This window comes from Microtus oregoni, unplaced genomic scaffold, assembly GCF_018167655.1.
Source record: "Microtus oregoni isolate MIOR12 unplaced genomic scaffold, Mior012 000001F_ref0000356, whole genome shotgun sequence".
In the NCBI taxonomy this organism is placed as follows: Eukaryota; Metazoa; Chordata; class Mammalia; order Rodentia; family Cricetidae; genus Microtus; species Microtus oregoni.
Genome location: NW_024543060.1, coordinates 51,333,877 through 51,353,836, shown reverse-complemented (window position 1 = coordinate 51,353,836; position 19,960 = coordinate 51,333,877). Strand labels below are relative to the sequence as shown.

At 47.9% G+C, this 19,960-nt stretch overlaps 1 protein-coding gene across 31 annotated transcripts in view; it reads left to right on the top strand.

The window, feature by feature from the left end:
* Positions 1 to 19,960, top strand: part of Dock9 (dedicator of cytokinesis 9) — a 250,834-nt gene that overhangs the window by 106,083 nt on the left and 124,791 nt on the right. For all 31 annotated transcript variants that reach the window (XM_041670162.1, XM_041670154.1, XM_041670102.1 and 28 more), the window contains exon 2: positions 12,478 to 12,594. In XM_041670162.1, coding sequence (XP_041526096.1) covers positions 12,478 to 12,594 — 117 coding nt within the window. The remainder of the gene's footprint in view (positions 1 to 12,477; positions 12,595 to 19,960) is intronic.

Here is a 19,960-nt window from a genome sequence, read left to right as displayed (position 1 = left end):
AGGGCAGGGACCTGGAGGCAGGAGCTGAGGCAGAGGCCATGGAGGATGCTGCTCACTGACCTGCCCCCAGGGCTTGCTCACCCTGCCTTCTTATAGAACCCAGGACCACCAGCCCAGGAATGGCTCCACCCACCATGCTGGGCCCTCCCTCATCCGTCACTAATTAAGAAAATGGCTTATACTGAACAACAGTGGTGCACATCTTTAATCCCAGCACTTGGGAGGCAGAAACAGGTGGATCTCTGTGAGTTCGAGGTCAGCCTAGTCTACAGAGAGAATTCCAGGACAGGCTCCAAAGCTACAGAGAAACCCTGTCTCGAACCACCACCCCCCCCCCAGGAAAAAAAAAAAACAAAAAGAAAGAAAATATATAGGGGAATTTTCTCAATTGAACTTCTCTTTTCAAGTGATTCTAGCTTGTGTCAAGATGACGTAAAACTAGCCAGCATGGCCACCAATAGATTGGGGCGACATTTCCTCACGGACGGTGTCTGAGTCTGCTGTTTGGAAATGCATGAAAGGGCAGCATAATTTGGGACAGTGGCTAGGAAGATATTAGAAGCCCCTCTTGGGCCTCCAGACTGCTTATGAAGGTAACTTTAGAACCAAGAAGACCTGGACTGTATAGTTTCTACATAATTTTCTAGAAGCTTGAAATCCTCTGTAATGTGATATAATAGTTCAGAATTTCTCCTAGAAAGGTGTTCTGAAGCCGAGGAAATTTGCGGGGCCCTCAATCCGTGAAAGCGTGTGGGCCTCTGACCAGCAGGGCCCTGAGGAGGCTTCCTGGATGGACATTGATCCCATGAAAGTTCCTCCCAGGGAAAGACTTACAGGAGCCCTGCTCACTCCGGTGCTGAGGAGACATGCTTGCATTTCTGTTTCCGAACAGTTCAGTGGAGGTAGGAGCTGCACCGCTCAACCCCCAGGGGACTGGGATTACCCGTACTTCCCACCTCATGGTCTTTCCTTACTCTTCTGTAGAGGAATGGAAACATGGCTTCCTTGCTATGTTGACGCTGGTCTTTAACTTGACTGTGGTAATTTGTGTCTGATACCTTGGCGTCATTGCGTGAGGGCCATGCTCTCGTTCCTTCTCTTCCACCTTGAGAGGATTAGCTACTTGACACCCAGCTGTATTACATTGCTACGGAGAGAAGGCACGATGCTGAAGGAAGCAGCTAGAGCCCAGGGCGGCATCCCCAGCCACGCTGCTAACATCGCTTAGTTGAGTTTAAGCTGGTAGTTTAGTTAACTGTTTATCGCTTGACTCGGGTACACAAGGGCAAACTTAAGTTCCCAAAGTGAAGCCTTCTCCCGTGTTTGTAGGTGCTGCTACCTCTCTTTGCCACCAGTGCCGCTGTCTTCCTGGAAGAAACTGTGACCATGTTGGGTGTTAGCGTGCACTGTGGATGAGCTTTGCACGCTGGCTTCACAAATCCCCATCCAGTCGGTGCTTGGCGAAGGGCAGAAGGAGCACAGACAGGAGGGGCTTCTCCAGGACCCTAGGTGTCCCTACACCTGTTGTACCTCACAGGTGGACCTGACTGTTCCATCTCTGCTGTGGTTTTGGTTTTCTTTTTCTTTTTTTTTGAAAGTTTCAGAAAGTAACCTTTTGCTTCTTGATGTCACACCCTAAAAGTAACAGAAATAGTATGTAATTAGTGCACACTCTAAACTTTCTGGTAGTAAAAGTAAGGTAGCTTGACACAGGTATAATTGACATTTTAACCAAGAATTTCTAATAAATTACTAATCTTTTGAAACTATCAAGGTAGTTGAACTTTCTTTTAATCAAACTGATTTTGATGTTTAGTCTCTGCTTACAGTACAACTGAATTCGGAATAGGTGTGTGTGTGTGTGTGTGTCTGTGAGTGTAAGTGTGTTTGTGAGTGTGTGTGAATGTGTGTAAATTTGTGAGTGTGTGTCTGTGTGAGAGCATGTGTGTGAGTGTGTGCATGCGTGTGTGTATCGGTACGCTGGTGAATGTGCAGGCCAGGGCTCAGCCTTAAGTGCCATTCCACCTTGTTTCTTGGGGACTCTCAATGGCCTGAATCTTCCCAGTAGGTTAGACTGGCTGGCCAGCAAAGCCCCGGGCACCCACCTGTCTCCCTCCTTGCGGCGCTGGTATTATAGGTGCCGCCACCATCTGCTTTCTCCTGGATTCTGGGGATTGAACTCAGGATCTCACGGTTGCAAGGCAAGCACTTCACCGACTGAGCCATCTCTCCAGCCCCGGAATAGCCACACTTGAAGTGCTCAGCGGTCACATGCGGCGCGTAGCCACCTCATTAAATGCCACTGAATATTGCTTGTCCATAAATTTACACATTTAGCCTCAGAATAGGAATTTGTCATGGAGGAGGGTGAGTCACTGGATGAGGTAACACACTGTGAATCTGCAGGAAGAAAGCAGATGATGCTAGTGTAAGCCCAGGTGTTCCTTGCAGAGTTCACTCCTAAAGTGTGCGCTTGCCTGGTGGCATCCGTGTGTATCCATGCATCCGAGCGTGTATTTCAGAGTAAGATTATTAATATCCTCCACCCGGGACATGCGTGTTGTTGATGCAAGCACCCTTTTTCTCCGTGGAGCGAGATTGTCAGCCTCCCCGATGTGGCACAGTTAGCTCAGCTGTGCTCAGAGCTGGGCAGAAAGGCCCTGTCCTCATGTTAGCTCTGGACATGTGGAGGACGTGCCTTAATGCAGAACAGAGGAGCGAGGGATTGGCTGCCTGTTTCCATCATGCTTACTGACCGTGTTGTGGGGATAGTCCTGGCATGGGGCTGGGAGACCTCGGGGTTACCATCTGTGTGATCGTTCCTAAATCCTCTAACTCCTCTGAGCTGATTCCTCAATGTCTATGAGATATGATGTGTAGCCTGGCAAAAGAGGTGCCAGTTGAGGGGTCAGATTTTCCTGAAGCTGAACTGTGCGTGGCTACACATGAGCCCTGTTACCCCCCGCCCCCCCGGCTCTGTAGGAGGGCTTGTGTATTGAATAATACAATAACCCCATGGCAAAGAGAATAGAAACCCATTTTACGGATAGAGATATTTGTTTATTTTTAAGTTTTTATTACATTTAGGTGTGTGTGTGTGTGTGTGTGTGTGTGTGTACAGGTTGTATTTTAGCTGCTGAGTCATGTCTCTGTCCTCAGAGAAGGATACTTAGAGGTTAAGTAAGTACACAATTTGCCCTAAGACCACGTCGTCCATCAGTAAACGGTAGAGCTCAGAATTTTTGGAAAACAGTTTCTACAATGAGATTCTCCGAAGCAGATGGCCCAGTAGAGGGCTTGCCCAGTCGAGTGGTGACTGGAGCATTTGCTGAGGCCGTGCTGGGCCACCCCAGAGCTGCTGATTCAGGGAGTCTTGGGTGAGCTTGCATCTTTAATAAATTCCAGGTGCTGGGGCTGGGCCTGGAGCTGAGCTCCGAGAGCCTCTAGATTGCTGTAATGAAGCCACACATGCCTTCTTCAGTAGTGCTCCATGTTTTGGGGACCAGAACTTAAATTCTGGCTCCACCAATACCTGCTCTGCTGCAGCTGGTCTCTGCTGCCCTTTCCCGGTACGCGCGCAGGGACTTGTCTGTGAGCAGAATGTCCTGTGGACATTCACCCCTCAGTCCCAACAGCTTAAGGTAAGTTGTTATGAAATTGGACAAAAACCGGCTTTTAGAGCCTTTTTGTGTAATTGCTTGACCTCTTTGCTTCAGAGTTTCAAAATAGCTTCCGTTATCTCAGAAGAATTAATAATTTCTAGGCTGTGATGTTAAAGAAGGACAAATACAGGTTTTCTGAAAGAGTATAGTATAGACTTACTGTAGAATTTCTTATTGATCCCTTCTCACCTGCAGAAGAAGGCAGGCAGAAGCAGGGCATGCTGGGTTTCCTCAGGCTTTCCCTGGCCTCTGTGGGGCCTGTCAGAGAAAGGCATCGCTGGAAGTTGTCACTGTGTGTGCAAGGGAGCACATCCCAGTCCTCTCTGTGTTCTCTGGGTGTGACTCGTGGGCACGGGGCAGGGAGTGAGTTCCCTAAATTCCTGTCTTGTCATCCTCTCTTCGTTAATATCCTCAGCAGTGACCCTTCTCAGCACAGCCCTCTAAGTGGGAGCAGATGCATGGGCTTCAGGTCATTGGTGTTAGTATCACTGCGATGTCATTGCTTAGTCCAGCATTTCTCTTACCCATTTTCCAGATGCTGTGGATTATACAGTTGTCTTTAGTTCTGTTCGCTTGAGAAGCAGATTGGTAATTTTTGGAAAGCCATGATTTAAAGCCCCTCGTCTTCATTTACAGTCACATGGTTTTATGATGGACAGTCTTTGTTACATGGATACACTTGATCCATAAAACCACCGTTCAGTGACCAGTTCTGTAATCCGAGTGCTTTTGAAAGTGCTCTCTAGAGTGGGGATCCGATGGCCTCTTGTTTCTCTGACAGAAAACTGGACTCACAAGTTTGTCACTGTTACTTCTACATGGACGGCTGGGAGTCCGATGCCCCCATAGGCTGGGCTACAGTCTTCAAATCCTCCCGGGTTGAGCTTTAACGCTCGGGTTCAAGCGTACTTTACGTTTAGATAAACTGCCATTTGCATCCTTTGTTGATCACGGTAGAAATTAAGATTAACAGTTAATTAAATTAATTAATTAAAGTTAAAAATATACTATATGGCTGGGAAAGGGGGAGAACCTGAGCTGGGACTGCAGACTCTCCTCTCAGGGACTCTGACGGCCCCTTCCCTCCCCTTCTTCCAAACCCACCTGTAGTGTGGATGGCCCTCACGTTCAGATGCTTGTGCAAGCTTGCGGTACCCTGTGTCGGTTGCTCCCCTAATGCCGAGACGAAACACCACAGCTCAGCAACTTACAGAAGAAAGTTGGTTTGAATTTAAAGTTTCAGCCTGACGAGAGTCGATGATGGCAGATTGGGGGCGTGGCAGCAGGAGCTGCAGCTGGGGCAGTCTTGGACTGTAAGCCGGAAGCAGAGAGGACCGCTGGGAGTGGCAGGAGGCCTTGGAAGCCCACAGCCTGCTCCCAGTGAGGCCACACCTCCTAAACTTATTCCAACAATGCCACCAAACAGGAACCAAGCGTTCAAACTCTGAGTCCATAGGGGACATTCTCATTCAAACCACCACACGTCCATATCTTAACCTTTTTTACAGATGTGTACTTCAAGCCCGGGGAGGGGGGGGATGTTGGTTGGGAGGGGTGGAGACAGGACTGTGACTGAGAGCAAGTTCTGCTCCTGCAGAGAACTTGAGTTTGATCCCCAGCACCCATGCCAGGTGGCTTACAGCTCCAGGGCACCTGCATTCTGTGCACTGATACGCACATGCACACACACACACACGTGTGCGCACATACATACACGTTAAATGTTTTTTAGTATGTTTTCCCACAGCTTTTCCCACACATGTTAATGAGCACTCTAGGGAAGAGCCTGAGTCATGGAATCATAATGGATCGGGTCGTGTTTGTTGTGACCTCAGAGGTTTGTTGGTTTGGTTTTGAGACAAGATCTCACTGTTAGACCAGGCTAGCCTGGAACTCCAGCTTTAGCTCTGCAAGAATGAAATGTGTGTTAGCATGCTGGCAGTCTCCTGCATGTCTTAATGTTACACATCTGTTATTCAGTGATGGGAGTTCATTTCCCCTGCTGGAAGGTGTGTGTGTCTTAGTTCCCCTGCTGGAAGGTGTGTGTGTGTGTCTCATTTCTCCTGCTGGAAGGTGTGTGTGTGTGTGTAAGGTGTGTGTGTCTGTGTCTCAGTTCCCTTGCTGGAAGGTGTGTGTGTGTGTGTGTGTGTGTGTGTGTGTGTGTGATTCTCCTGTTGGAAGGTGTGTGTGTGTTTCTCAGTTCCCATGCTTCTCCCGTGTTTGGTCTCCTCAGAGCTCTTCCCGCTTGCTCAACTGGCTTCATTTTGCTCCACACGCTGTAGACTGGAGGCGAGCACCCTGGGTTTGAACTAGTCCTTGGCCACCCCCTCCACTGAATATTTCCATGCGTTTTAGAGATGAGCCTGAGGACTGTATGGATAAATTGCAGCAAGGGTACCCCACTAGGAGCCACTGCACCCCACTAGGAGCCACTCCTTTGACTACTCCTATGCTACCCATCCATTCAGAGGGAGCGAGGCGAGACTGTTAGTCATCTCTTGTTCCTTGAGCCATGGCTCACAGTTTCACTGTTCACGTAGAATATAGTAGCTTTTGTTTTCTCCCTCACAGTGGATTTCCAGTAAACCTGAAGTGTTCTACGCATTGGTGCCCCGCCTCTCGCCTGCTGCACACCCCTTCACCCCCCACAAGCCACTGCTTTGAGCAACTTGTTGCTTTGTGCACTCTTTCTGACCAAGGAGAACCTCCTGTAAAGTCGACGGAGCTGAGCTGCTTAGCTTCCTTCTGGGGTCTTGGCAGTTGTTTGGGGGACCAGCAATTTGAATGCATGGCTTGTATTTTTTAATCCCTCTCCCCTATGATTTTGTAGACCTCAGATTGCTCCAAATGCATTTGCACCTATGAACTTGCACACTGGAGTCTGCCCTTAATCTCTGCTGACCTGTTCAGTCCCGGCAGCTTCCTTCAGGAAGCACCAGGTCGTGGGTCCCTCACTCCTTCCTGGTGGTGAGTGAGGTGATGCCATACCATGACAGATGCAGTTTTAGGTACTGGAGATGCAGCAAAGCAAACAGAGAAGGCGTAGCTTGGGAGAGATATAGTAACCTCATGGCAACCAGGTCAGAAACCCGTCTGTCCCGGGTCACCACCATGTTGCCCTTCTTGTTCACACATGCATCTGTCTCTTTGGGCTTGCATCTTCCTCACCTGTGTCCCAAAGACCTGTCATGGCGCACGTGGACAGGTTCAGTAAATGTCTGCGAAAAGTAGTGACACATCTTGATGTTAGTGTTTGCACACCAGGTAAGGAGGCTGTCGGTTGTCTGTGCACACCCTAACCATAGGAAAACAAGGATTCCTCAAATCCAACAACTTCAGGAAGTTGGAGTTGGTAGACAAAAGTCTTATATAAGCAGACAGAGAGCATAGGAAGGCTGGCGAGGCCCATGCTTCTTACTCTGTCCCCAGTGGATGTCTTGGGAAACAGACTACGGTTCGCAAAGCATCTTCACCTCGGCTGTTCGGCACTTCCATCCTGTGGAAGAGAAATCAAGGGAAGTCCTAAATTCTTCATGAGCAGGAATGATGAGTAGCGTTTCTCAAAATAGAGCCCACCAAGACTCGCCACTTCCTCTGTCTGCTATTTTAAGAAGTGGCATTCAGGGTCTCGTGTGTTCATATTCAGCCTCTGAGACAGAAAATTCTAGAAAGTTCCCAGGAAGCTCTTGTGGCTGAGGGACAAGCAATGGGGGTCACTCGGTTAGTTGTTGAGGCTCGCTCCGGTTCCCATGGCTTGCAGACCTTGAGTGGGACCGAACCATATTGTGGATGAACACTCTCTAGATCGGCTGGCTTCCAGAGGTATCCCATTTCCCCAGGACAGGGAAGATTCTCTGACTATTACCTTTCCATCTGGAATTCTGGTGTGTGTGAACATGGGCCATCTCATCCAAGTGGGCATGCGTTGTGGGAAGGAGGTTTCAGAGGCCCGGGAGAGGGCTGAATGGCAGGACACAGAGCCTCACCCTCCTTTGTCCACGAGCACAGTCGGGATGTTTCTGCACTGGTGGCTGCTGCCTTCAGTACCCCAGAGATGCCGTTGCCGTCTTTGTGGAATTACTCTAATAGGAGTGCCTCTCTGAGCACCTCAGTCCCCACCCACGCCCCTCCCGAGCGTGAACTGCATCAATGCCTGGTTCAGCTGATAATACGAGCTTTATATCTGCTTCAGCCTCTGCCCCGAGTACCAGTGTCATCTCTATTATAGTTTTCTCTCTGTTAGGTCCTTTGTCTTTTCGTCTCTGTGCATGTCCCTGCCATCGTTGGCTGTTTTATTTCATGAGTTCATAGACAGTGGAGGAAATTATCTATGACTAGATCGGTGTAATTGAATAGATACGAAACATTCGCTTAGAGAAAAAAAGGAGACCTGCCATGCAAGCAGTAATCGAAGTGCATTTAATAATAATAATGAGACATATCTAGTGGGTGCCTGTGGTCTGCCAGGCTCTGCCTCTGACACGTGTTCACTCAGCTGCCCAGCAGCCGTCCCTAATGACTGTCTCATCTCCCGTCTGCCCTGTTCTCCCGGCTTCAGCGTGATCGCCTGAGTGGTCGTGTGCCCTGGACAGCAGTAGAGCCAGGTTCTGTAGGAGACCGAGCTTATGAGTTGTTCCCAAAGGAAAGGCATTCAGAGTTGGACAATCGAATAAGGCACATGTATGAGTTACTTTTTTATTGCTGAAATGAAATGAAAAGTGCCCGACAGAAGCAGCTTCCAGAAGGGCTTCTCAGACTCCCAGTCTGAGGGTGGACAGCGGGGTGGTCAGGGACACGAGGCATCTGCTCACGTGGAGCCTGCAGTTGGGAACACTGGGAGACCAATCGCTCCGTCTCCTTCATCCTTTCTCTAACATCTGCAGCCCCAGCCCATAGAGCAGTCCCATTTTCACATAACGGGGGTCTCCCCACTTCAGTTAAGCTAACCTAGAAAAGCTGTCTCAGACACGGCCCCAGAGGCTGGCCTCTGAGGCGGTTTTAGACCCGGCCAGACGATGACAGTATAATCTGTCAGGGCATGAAGTGAATGCTTCTTTAGATTTTGAAAATAAATTCCAATAAGTTATTCCTTGTGGCTGAACCTCCCTGAGTACATTACATTAAAAATTGGGTCTGTCAGGCTGTGGTGGTGCACGCCTTTAATCCCAGCACTCAGGAGACAGGTGGATCTCTGTGAGTTCGAGGCCAGCCTGGTCTGATTGACGGAGGTCCTAGTCGTAATCCAGTCTTGCTGGATGATCCAGACCATTCACCTGCAGTCAGCCTAGATGTAGGTTAAGTGTGATCATGGGAGTGGAACCTCTTGAATGTTGCGCTTGGGTGCATAAAAGCACGCTTCTGCTTCACCGTGGCATCTGGTTACTCCAAGATGACTTCTAGGGAGACCGAGTCACCTGATTGGTGAAACAGTATTCAGTGTCCCAACTAGGTAAAATGACCATGCCATCAGTAACCAAACTGTGTAAGCAACTTGAATTTTACCAAGTGGTTAAGAAATAATTACTGCCTTTAATAGTTGTAAATGTATTATCTGTGTCGGTTTGCATATAGGAAACACATGAATATGTGAACATGGAAAACTAGTATATGAAATTATTATAATAAATTTTATTATTATTAGCCTTGCAGTGTGATAATAGCTCTAAAGTTTAAGTTTGTCAACCATATGCTAAATATGACTGTTGCCCATTTCTTAAAAAATTTGAAATCGATTCTGTACCTGTTTGTCCCTAGGTGCTTTGAACTCCAACAGCGGACTTGTGTGTTTGACACAGCCCAAGAAACTGACAAAACCTAGAGTGTTTATTTTCTGGCTCTTTAGCAAGTCTGCTGATTTCTGTCCTGATTTCTGTCGGAGGCCCTGGGAGCAGTTTTCCCATGGAAAGTGGAAACTTGGAAAGTCCTACCCACTACCAGGTGCTAAGATCAAGTCTTAGACAGAGTGTGGTTGTGCATAAGGAATGGAGGGACTAAGTGTTGAGGCCACATGATGTGGGAGTCCCCTCTGTGTGCTGTGAATACCGTTGGTGAATAAAGAAACTGCCTTGGCCTGTTGATAGGGCAAAACTTAGATAGGCAGGGAAAAGGAAACTGAATGCTGGGAGAAATAAGGGTGGAGTCAGAGAGAAGCCACATATCCCCAACGGAGTGGGAAGGAACCTTATCCTGTAAGACACAGCCTCATGGCGATACACAGATGAATAAAAGTGGATTAAATTAGTATGTAAGAGTTAGCCAATAAGAAGCTAGAGCTAATGGGCTAACCAGTGATTTAATACAGTTTCTGTGTGATTATTTTGGGACCTTCCTCCCACAGCAACAGGCTGCAGCCAATGAGCAGGGAACCTTGCGGGTGAGGCTGGAGCAGGATTTCCTTGGCTCTTTGTGGGGGGTGCATCCTCCTGGGTCTTTACCAGAAAGGCCCCTGGCTGCTGTAAGAGCAAGGTCAAATAAAATGTAAAGCCCAGATAAAACAAAACACACAAAGGAACTTGGACCCTTCCCCCTTCCATGGAGTCTTCCATGGCCTTTTTGTGAAGGAGCAGAAGGTAGATGTGTCTTGAGCCTCGGCGGGTGGGTCATGGCTATATGTTAGACACCTTGTAAGCTGGGGACGGGTGGAGCTGACGCCATCTAGGGTAGCTGGTTTTGTTAGGTTTGTGGAAATGGCTTCTAAGGCACATATTATTAATTATGACATCCATTCATTTTGCCAGCTGCTATGTGCAGCACAACACACAGAAATAGAAGAATGAGTTTTTTAAAAGTTGACTTAAAATCATTTAGAGAATGTTTTTTCCCTTGTGGCAGTTCTATTTTAAAAATAATTTCTTTGTGCAGATTGTTTTGACTTGAAAATCTTGTAGGCGTTACCTGAACTTTTGCCGTCCAAACTAAAAAGACTTTTATGATATATAACGTCAGTGTTTTGATTTTGCGTATTTTCTAACATCCGTCCCTAAAACATATTTTGTATAATTATGGTTAGTTGTATACTTCTTTGGGTTCTGAACTTTTTCTTAGAATATAAAAGTATCTTTGTCGAGTGTTCTTGGGTCAAGTATTTGACATGAAATATAAGCTTTTACTCACATGCCATGCCAAGTTGTCTGGCTTGGACAACCACGGCGTCTCGGGCTGAACACAGAGTGCAATGCAGTTCTCACTCAAGGCGCATTCCGGTGTCCCGTGGCCTTCTGTGGATGCCTCAGCATCCCGATGTCCTCCATCCTGGAGCTCCATTCTCCCTGCAGGCCACTGCTGGATCATGGTAGCCCTGGTGGTGGAAGGGGGACGCCTCTCAGGGCCAAGGTGTCAGTGGCCACATCTCTTCTGCTTACAGATTGTTGGCCAGAAGACAGTCATGTAGCCACACCTAACCAAAAGGAGCCTGGGAAATGTATTGAGAAAGAAAGGACAAAGGTTGGGCACTCAGAGCCTCAATCACAATTTGCATTGAAATCCCACTTACCGATGTCTTTACATAATCCCGATATAAGTCATCAGTTCAGCATAGATAATGTTCATTGAGATCCAGTGTTTTAGGTCTTGTATTAATGGTTTAAAAACAATTTTGCAGTACTTTGATAATGGCGGGTTTTTATTTATCTTGTCTCTCTGTATTGTACATGCGTATGTGTATTCACATATGTGCTTACTTGCTTGTCCCACAGCACACGTGTGGAGGTCAGAGAACAGCTTCCAAGAGTTGGTTCTTTCCTTCTACCACATGGGTTCAGGGGCTTGAACTCGGGTTGTCCGCCATGACAGCAACTGTCTTTACATGCTCAGCCATCTTGCTAGCCCTGGATTCAGTTGCTTCTCATAATAGATACACACACATATGCACACATACGTATAAATTTTTAGTTGCTTTCTATAGCACACAAGTATCCAGACACGTAATACGTGTATACTTATGTCTGTTTTAGCAGTTGACACCCTGTAGTACATAGTTACTTGAATATGTATTTCTGCCTGCAGCATAGACGTGCCCCGCAGATGTGCTGGCGGTGACGGTGTGAGAGGAGAGAGTTGTACTGAAAAGACTGTTGGAAGTAGCTAGAAAAGGCTTGTTATCTTTCATTTCCCACGGGCTTGTTACCCTTCCTACCCAGACCGTGCTAGGATCAACACCGCCGTTCCCTAGGGTTCACTCCCGAGGGTGTGAGCAGTTTTTCTTTCTTGCCTGCTTTCAGCCCAGCTCATGTTTTTGTAGATTCGGGCCATATGCATGTTGTGAGTGTATAGTATTTCAGAGGAATGGGTGGTGGCTCAGAAGGGTTCCAAGAAGTATTCCAAGGGTTCCAAGGAATTAGTCCCGTAGGGACATTTAAGGCCTCGGTCAGGATGAGCGTACAGTGGCCGGCTATGGAAGTTTGGAAGGGGACAGGTCAGCCAGAGGTGGCCTTAGAAATGGCTGGAAATCCCATCAGAATGGAGACCTCTTATGCTTACATGACTGACGAGGCACCACTGTGCCTGGACAGGGTGCCGTGAGCGGTGTCTCTTCTCCCTCTGAAAACAAATTTCTTCTCATTGTGTTTTCTTTTCGGGAGTGAGATCAATGCAGTTGTTGCCGAAAAGTTGGGCGATATTATGGTCTGGATGTACAGAGTCTTTTCCCTTTCTCAAGTAAGCCATGATGGCTCCTGAGAAGCCACCCAGGGCCCACACGCTGAGGGCGGCCCGGCCTGGAGTTGCAGTGTGAGATTCATCTCGAATAAGCAAACGAAAGGGTGTATCTGTCTCTAAGAGCATCTGAGTGATGGGGACTTTTTCTTTGGTTTTCCAGGCAAAGCCAAAGCTGATCGAGCCGCTGGACTACGAAAATGTCATCGTGCAAAAGAAGACCCAGATCCTGAATGACTGTCTGCGGGAGATGCTCCTCTTCCCTTACGATGACTTCCAGGTGCGTGGCCATGCCTCTCTCAGTGCCGCCGTGTTTCTGTAAGCCGACTTGTCTGATTGGTGAGCTCATGACTTTCAAAGCGAGGACTAGAGCCCGCCTTGGTGGCGCAGGCCTCCGTATTCCTAGCTATCTGGGGAGCAGAGTAGGGGGATCCCACATTCAAGGACTGGCTAAGCCGCAGAGTGAGTTCAAAGCCAGCCTGGACAATGTCGTGAGATGGATAGTACACGTCTCCCCTAGCATGTGTGAAGTCTTGTGTTCAGTCCTAGTGTAAGAGGAAGGCGTTGTTAAAGAGAAAATGGATATGATTGTGTACCTTATTAAGACTTCATATTTTTAGTGAGATTAATTTTTCACGTTATAAATAAATATAAATTACATATAGGTGTGTGTATGTATCTGTATACCCTAGATTGACTTAGAGGGTACAAGTGGTTCTTGTGTCTTAGAAGATTATTTTAGATTTTAAATCACATTTTTTCGAACAGAACTAGGACCTGTGCATGCTAGGCAAGGTCTGATCTACCACTGAATATACCCCAAGCCTCGTTTGCTCTTACTTAAACCAGGTATTCTAGAACCTTCTGGGGAGCAGAAGAGGCTTGTTGTCCATCCTGTAGGATGACACGCTTGAACCTTGCTGCGACACGCCCTGAACTGCCGGTCCCCAAAGAGAAGGGCTGTGTGGTGGTTAGCAGTGTTGTGAAGTCTGTCTCGGTAGCAGGACAGCAGGAAGGAGGTGTCATTTCTCTGAGGGAAGCTCCTGCCATTCCTCAGAGGGAAGCTCCTGCCTTCAGCTGCCCTCTGGGCTGCTGCTTGATGTCTTTTAGCCTCTAGCTAGGTGACAGACAGGAAGTGTTGCGGTTACGGAGGAGCAAGGGTTACTAGTGACCCAAGGCCACTGCGGTCTGTTCAGAGGTTCTTGTTCCTATTTTGTTCTCCTGGATGTTTCCCAACAGTTTCCTGTCCTCTCCCTCAGTTTCCTTGAGCTGGATATCCTACGTGATGTTGTTACTGCCCAAACCTGGTCTTCTGTGAACGGAGCTGAAAAATGAACTACGTGTAGATTCTAACGTACTTGGAAAAACTTAAACCAGTTGGTGTGGAAAGCCTCCCCTTGGGGGGCTGGACAAGTGGCCCCGTGATGAAGAGTGCTTACTGCTCTTTGCTGTGCTGGCCTTGTTTTGTTTTTGTTTGTTTGTTTGTTTGGTTTTTTTCCAGGCAGGTCTCTCTTGTGTAGTCGTGGCTGTTCTGGATCATTTGTCTCTGTAGACCATACTGGGCTTAACTCAGATTCTCTTCCTTCTGCCTCCTGAGGGCTGGGATTCCCCATACCTGGTTTCGCTTGTCACTCTTGTAGAGGATTTGAATTCAGCCCCCACCCAGCACCTATGTTTGATGGCTCACAGCTGGTTGTAGCTCCAGCTCCAGGGCATCTGGCACCCTCTTCTTGTCTCCACGGGCACTTCCCCACGCATGTGCCTACTCACAGACAGACACATAAAGAAAAAGAACATCTTTTAAACATCTTTCTTTTTTCTTTTTCCTGATCTTACTTTCCAGAATAACAGCTGTAGTACACACTGTTTTGTTCTTTTCCCCTTTAAGATGCTCTCCTATTAATAGCTCTTGCTCAGTTCTAACCCTTGACGATCCCCTGCAACACCAAACTGAAAAGACTTCAGTTTGGACGAGCAGTGAGAATTTCCATGGATGTCTTTTCTTTCTAGCTTGCTAGAGATGCCTGCATCAGCTGGATGTGACTCTCGCTTAGAGCCAAAGTACTCTCTGCTAGTGAGTGGGATCCTAGCATGACCCCAAAGACCATGCTTTGGAAGCATCCTTCATCACTAAACCCCAAAGCTAAAGGGTACACCGGAGGGCTCTCTAGAATTGTGTCCTTTGCCTGGGGATTGGCACCAAATGAAAAGCAAAGTCAGTCATTTACAAATTAGACTCCTTGCTGACAGGTTTTTTCCTGTAGTGTTCTTGGGGAAGCCATGGTGTATCTGAAGCTTCTTAGGGCGTAGAGAGTGTGTTTTTATTGATGTTTAGGAATAATTTTGTTGTTTTGTCATAAAACCCAGAATGAAAAGTTATATTCGTAGGCACGGAATAAAATTAATTAAGAAAGAAAGCAAAACACCCAACACACAATTCCTTTAGTATTTCAGCATCCTCGTCTCCCCCAGGGACAAAGAACCCAGATACTCCAGCAGTTGTAGAAGCAAATGATTAAAACTTCAGAGGAAATCCATTCATCCATTGCTGTGTTGTTCTAAGGGACACAGAGCCTCAGCATCCCTGTTCTGGCCGAGAATGAATGAAGAAGTCCTGGTTTCTGTTTCAGGAAACTTGTTCCAGAGTTGAAGGAGTTTGAATATCAGCTTTGGCCCGCGTCCTGGCAGTGGTGACGGTCACAGCTGACTCCGGGCACTATTTGTTCTCCTACAGACCGGGCTTTGTCATCTGAGAGACTGTTTACACATCCGTTCTTGCTAATCTGTCTCGCTGATGGTATTAACTGTCTAATTGCAGTGTGAGTTAATGATTTAGCAATGCCACAGTCCTCCTGATTCTGTCTTCTTAGGTGACGAGGAGCATCGAGTGTTGTGTGTCTAGAGGCAGTGCAAACATTCGATCAGAACAGAGCATCTTTTCTCATACAGAAAAGGGATGATGGGGTTAGAAAACGGGGAAGATCATAGGCACAGTGCCTGAGGGGGGGCATCAGTAATGAACTGTTCAAGTAATAGAACTTGTATTAGATGTCTGCCAAGCATGTCAGATATAATTTCTAAAGTATAAGCATACACAGTGGTGCTGCCTTTGCATGTTTCCAAGTGATAGATCGACATTTAGCCCCTGTTCCTCAGATCTGGGGACATCCAAGTGGCCTCTGAAAAATGGAGTGTATAGATATTTATTTATTTATTATGTATACAATATTCTGTCTGTGTGTATGCCTGCAGGCCAGAAGAGGGCACCAGACCTTATTACAGATGGTTGTGAGCCACCATGTGGTTGCTGGGAATTGAACTCAGGACCTTTGGAAGAGCAGGCAATGCTCTTAACCTCTGAGCCATCTCTCCAGCCCCCGATGGAGTGTATAGAAAAAAAGGCTATCGGGTAGATGTACTTACCCAAGGATGAAGTTGTTGAAATGAAAGGCTAAGAAACATGAAATGTATTTTTTTTTTAAAAAAAAAAAGAAAACAAGAGTCATGTCAGGTAGTTACAAAGCAAATGAGATGATCTTCCTCAGCAAGGGACAGGACATGAGTGTCACGGGACACAGGACAGGAGTATCACGGGACACAGGACAGGAGTGTCACGGGACACGGGGCAGGAGTGTCACGGGACACAGGACAGGACAGGAGTGTCACTGGACACAGGACAGGACAGGAGTGTCACTGGACACAGGACAGGACATGAGTGTCACGGGACACGGGGCAGGAGTGTCACGGGACACAGGGCAAGACAGGAGTGTCACGGGACACAGGGCAGGACAGGAGTGTCACGGGACACAGGGCAGGACAGGAGTGTCACGGGACACAGGACAGGAGTGTCACGGGACATGGGGCAGGAGTGTCACGGGACACAGGACAGGACAGGAGTGTCACGGGACACAGGGACAAGAAAGAGTGTCACGGGACACAGGAATAGGACAGGAGTGTCACGGGACAGGAGTGTCACGGGACACGGGGCAGGAGTGTCTCGGACACAGGACAGGACAGGACAGGAGTGTCACGGGACACGGGGCAGGAGTGTCTCGGGACACGGGGCAGGAGTGTCTCGGACACAGGACAGGACAGGACAGGAGTGTCACGGGACACGGGGCAGGAGTGTCTCGGATACAGGACAGGACAGGACAGGACAGGAGTGTCACGGGACACAGGGACAAGAAAGAGTGTCACGGGACACAGGGATAGGACAGGAGTGTCACGGGACACGGGACAGGAGTGTCACGGGACACAGGGCAGGAGTGTCTCGGACACAGGACAGGACAGGAGTGTCACGGGACACGGGACAGGACAGGACAGGACAGGAGTGTCACGGGACACGGGACAGGAGTGTCACGGGACACGGGGCAGGAGTGTCACTGGACACAGGACAAGACAGGAGTGTCATGGGACACGGGGCAGGAGTGTCACTGGACACAGGACAAGACAGGAGTGTCACGGGACACGGGGCAGGAGTGTCACTGGACACAGGACAAGACAGGAGTGTCATGGGACATATGACAGGACAGGAGAGTCACGAGACACGGGACAGGAGTGTCTTGGACACAGGACAGGACAGGACAGGAGTGTCACGGGACACGGGACAGGAGTGTCATAAGACACGGGACACGGGGCAGAGTGTCACGGGACAGGAGTGTCATGGGACATATTTGTTAAGACTCCCATCCTGGTCCTTTGGGGTCAGTGCTGTCTGTCTGTCTGGGACTTGTGGCTCTCCTGGCCCGCAGGTTCTCGAGTTCCTTTAGAAGCCAATTGAAATCTCATGTCCTCTGAAACTACTTAAGTCCACTGTGGCCTCTCCCTGATTCTTTTATGTCCTGTGTATGTAAATGTTTAGTATGTTGTATAGTCTGTCACTACCTGCTGCTCTTTCTGACCTAATGTCATCTCTCTGCTGTGGGCCTGAGCAGGGCTCAGTCCAATACCACTCTTTTGTGTTTCTGTTCTGCCTGCTGTCTGTCCCCTTTGTCTGCACAGACTTCTAATCCCTGATAATTTGAACACTGGGAATAGATATATGTTGAAAATGCCTATCAGATCAGCGATTCAGTTTGTTGAATTTTTTAAGTTAAAAAGACATAGATAAGTTGGGCATAGGTAAGTCCTAGGATTTGAGAGGCAGAGATGCAGGCAAGTGTCTGTGAGTTGAAGGTCTGCCTCGTCTGCCTGGCAAGTTCAGGCCGGCTGGGGCCACTGAATGAGACCCTGTCTTTCATTTTTTTTAAGCCATTTAAATCAGGTCTTAAGAGGAGTATACTTTCTGGTGGCTAATGGATCTTTCTGTTCCTAAAATTTTATAGTGTTTTTTAAGTTGGTAGTTGGTATAACCTTGGACTTTCCAACGAGCAAACTCAGAGGGAAAATTTTTAACAGGCTGTGAGTGATAACCTTTTTTCATCAGAATGTTTTGTATCAATAAAAATGATTCATTGCTTGAAGGATGGCAGGGTTTGCACAGTGGAAAGTACTGTCCCTGCCAGTCATGGACTCTGTGGAGACGGCATGACCTTGTGCTGGTGGAAGTGACATATGCAACCATCTTCATCTGTCCACTGCGTCTCACCTTCAAGTGTCTCCTGGCTGGTTCCCTGAGTTACCGCTGCCTGTGTAATTTTGTATTGCCATGGAGCCTAAAAGACAGTCAGGAGATAATTTATTTCATGAACGTTAGACCGAGGCGTCTGCTATAAGCCAGGGATGATGTTTGTATGGGGAAGTAGAGAGAGCGTTTACTCCACTTCCGAGTTCGTATCTGAAGATCTGAGCCACGATGCAAAAGAAGACGGTGCAAGATGTTCTGTAAGCTGCCCGAGTTGCAGGAAAAGGATGTCTGTCCGTGGATGAGCAAAACATCACAGTGTTTGCTTGTGGTGGGAAAGGAAGGGAGATGCTTATGGGTGTGTATCGCCATACCTAGGCACACCACATTCTTTAAAAAGAGTGTTTGGTTATAGGATTCCTAGCTAAACATGGGTGTGGGTCTGCTTGCAGAGTCAGAATGAGGTGTCGTACCTCAGGAGAACCCCGTCTTGAGAGACCCATGGTGCATCGTCCACGCCTGACCGGGAGAATTTAAGATGCAGCTGGAGATGATGAAGGAGCACCAGTTCTAGGAAGTGTTTAGATTCAGGACAACCTTCGCGTGGCCTCAGGATTGTATAGGGAAATGTGGTAACTCCATTTCCCTGTCAGTAACATCTTGATTTTTACTTTCCCCCTGGTTCTTTTCACTCACACGCAACCGATAATTATCTGCGAACCAGTGGCCTGGAGAGGAAGCCAAGCGCCAGGACTTACAAAGGCCTGGAAATCTCTGATCTCATTTCCCATCTACCGTTTGGAAAAGAAAATATTTTTCAGCACTGTTTTTCCTTAATAGGTTTTCCCCCACAATGAAGCAATCTCAGGACTTCGTTTTTGACTTTTTACTAAAAATGTTCTTTTTGTAAATTCCTTGAAAATTTGTCACCTGGAATTTGGTGTCCTTCAGTGTGATTTTATGTGACCAAGGTGGGATAGACGTTCATGTCTAGGACTGGACCTACCTGGAAACGTTGATATACAATGTTTCTGAATTGACATTTCAGAATGGCCTTTAGGAGGTGAGAGTTTTCATTCTATTCAAGTATAAGAAAGTGAGTGATGAGTTTCCACTGTGGAATGATCTGTGAAGGACTAGGTGGCATCTCAGGAGGTCGGCCTCTGGCTGGGTTGAAGAGAACACGTACGTAATGAATTCTCATAGCCTGTGCGAGGAATTCGGTGGCTTTGTCTGGGGCTTAGGGCTATACACACAGAGCAGAAGCCCCAATTTCACACTGCTGAACACCGAGAAGAGATAAAAGAAAGCATTGTGGGTACTTGTAAGACGCCAGAGTTTAAAGCAGGTTCATTGTCATCGCATAAGTCACAGTCCATGAGATCCTGTTATGTAAATTTCAGCATCCACTAGCGTATCCAGGTGCTGGCAGCCTGAACTCTCTCACGCCCACACAGAACGAGAAGTCAGGACCAAGAGAAAGGACCAGCTAACCTCCAATGTGGGAGACAGAAGCTGGGTAGGCACCTGCTCCTAGGAAGGAGGAGGAGGCGGGACAGGCGCAGGACAGAGATGCACCAGGAGCCCAGGCTGCACTGTGGCATGGGTGTAGATCCGCTGGCCTGGTGTGTGTGAGGCCCCGGAGTTGATCCAGAATCATCAAACAAAACAAACCGCGAGGGGAAGCCGCCATCACCTCACTGCTGCAGGGACAGAGAGCCCCAAGGGTGGAAACGTGGGGGGTCGCAGAGTGGCTGGGGAGAGAGAACCCATATTCTTAAGAGAGTTGTTGTCAGGTGACAGCAGACCCAGGAAGATCACGAGAAATGGACTTTTCTTCTGTCTTTGTCGGGTCATCCTTTGTGTGCTGTAAGGTGTTCTTCCGAAGGCTATCGTTTTGGAGTTTTCCGTGTTTATCTAGAATTATTTTTAAATCATTGACAAAGTGTGTTGGTGCGTGTGAGTGCTGGTGCCAGTGGAGGTTAGAAGCCTAGGAGCCCCAGGAGCTAGAGTTATAGACGATTGTGAGGCACGTGACTGAAGTGAACCTTCTGGAAGAGGGTTGTAACCACCGGGCCGTCTT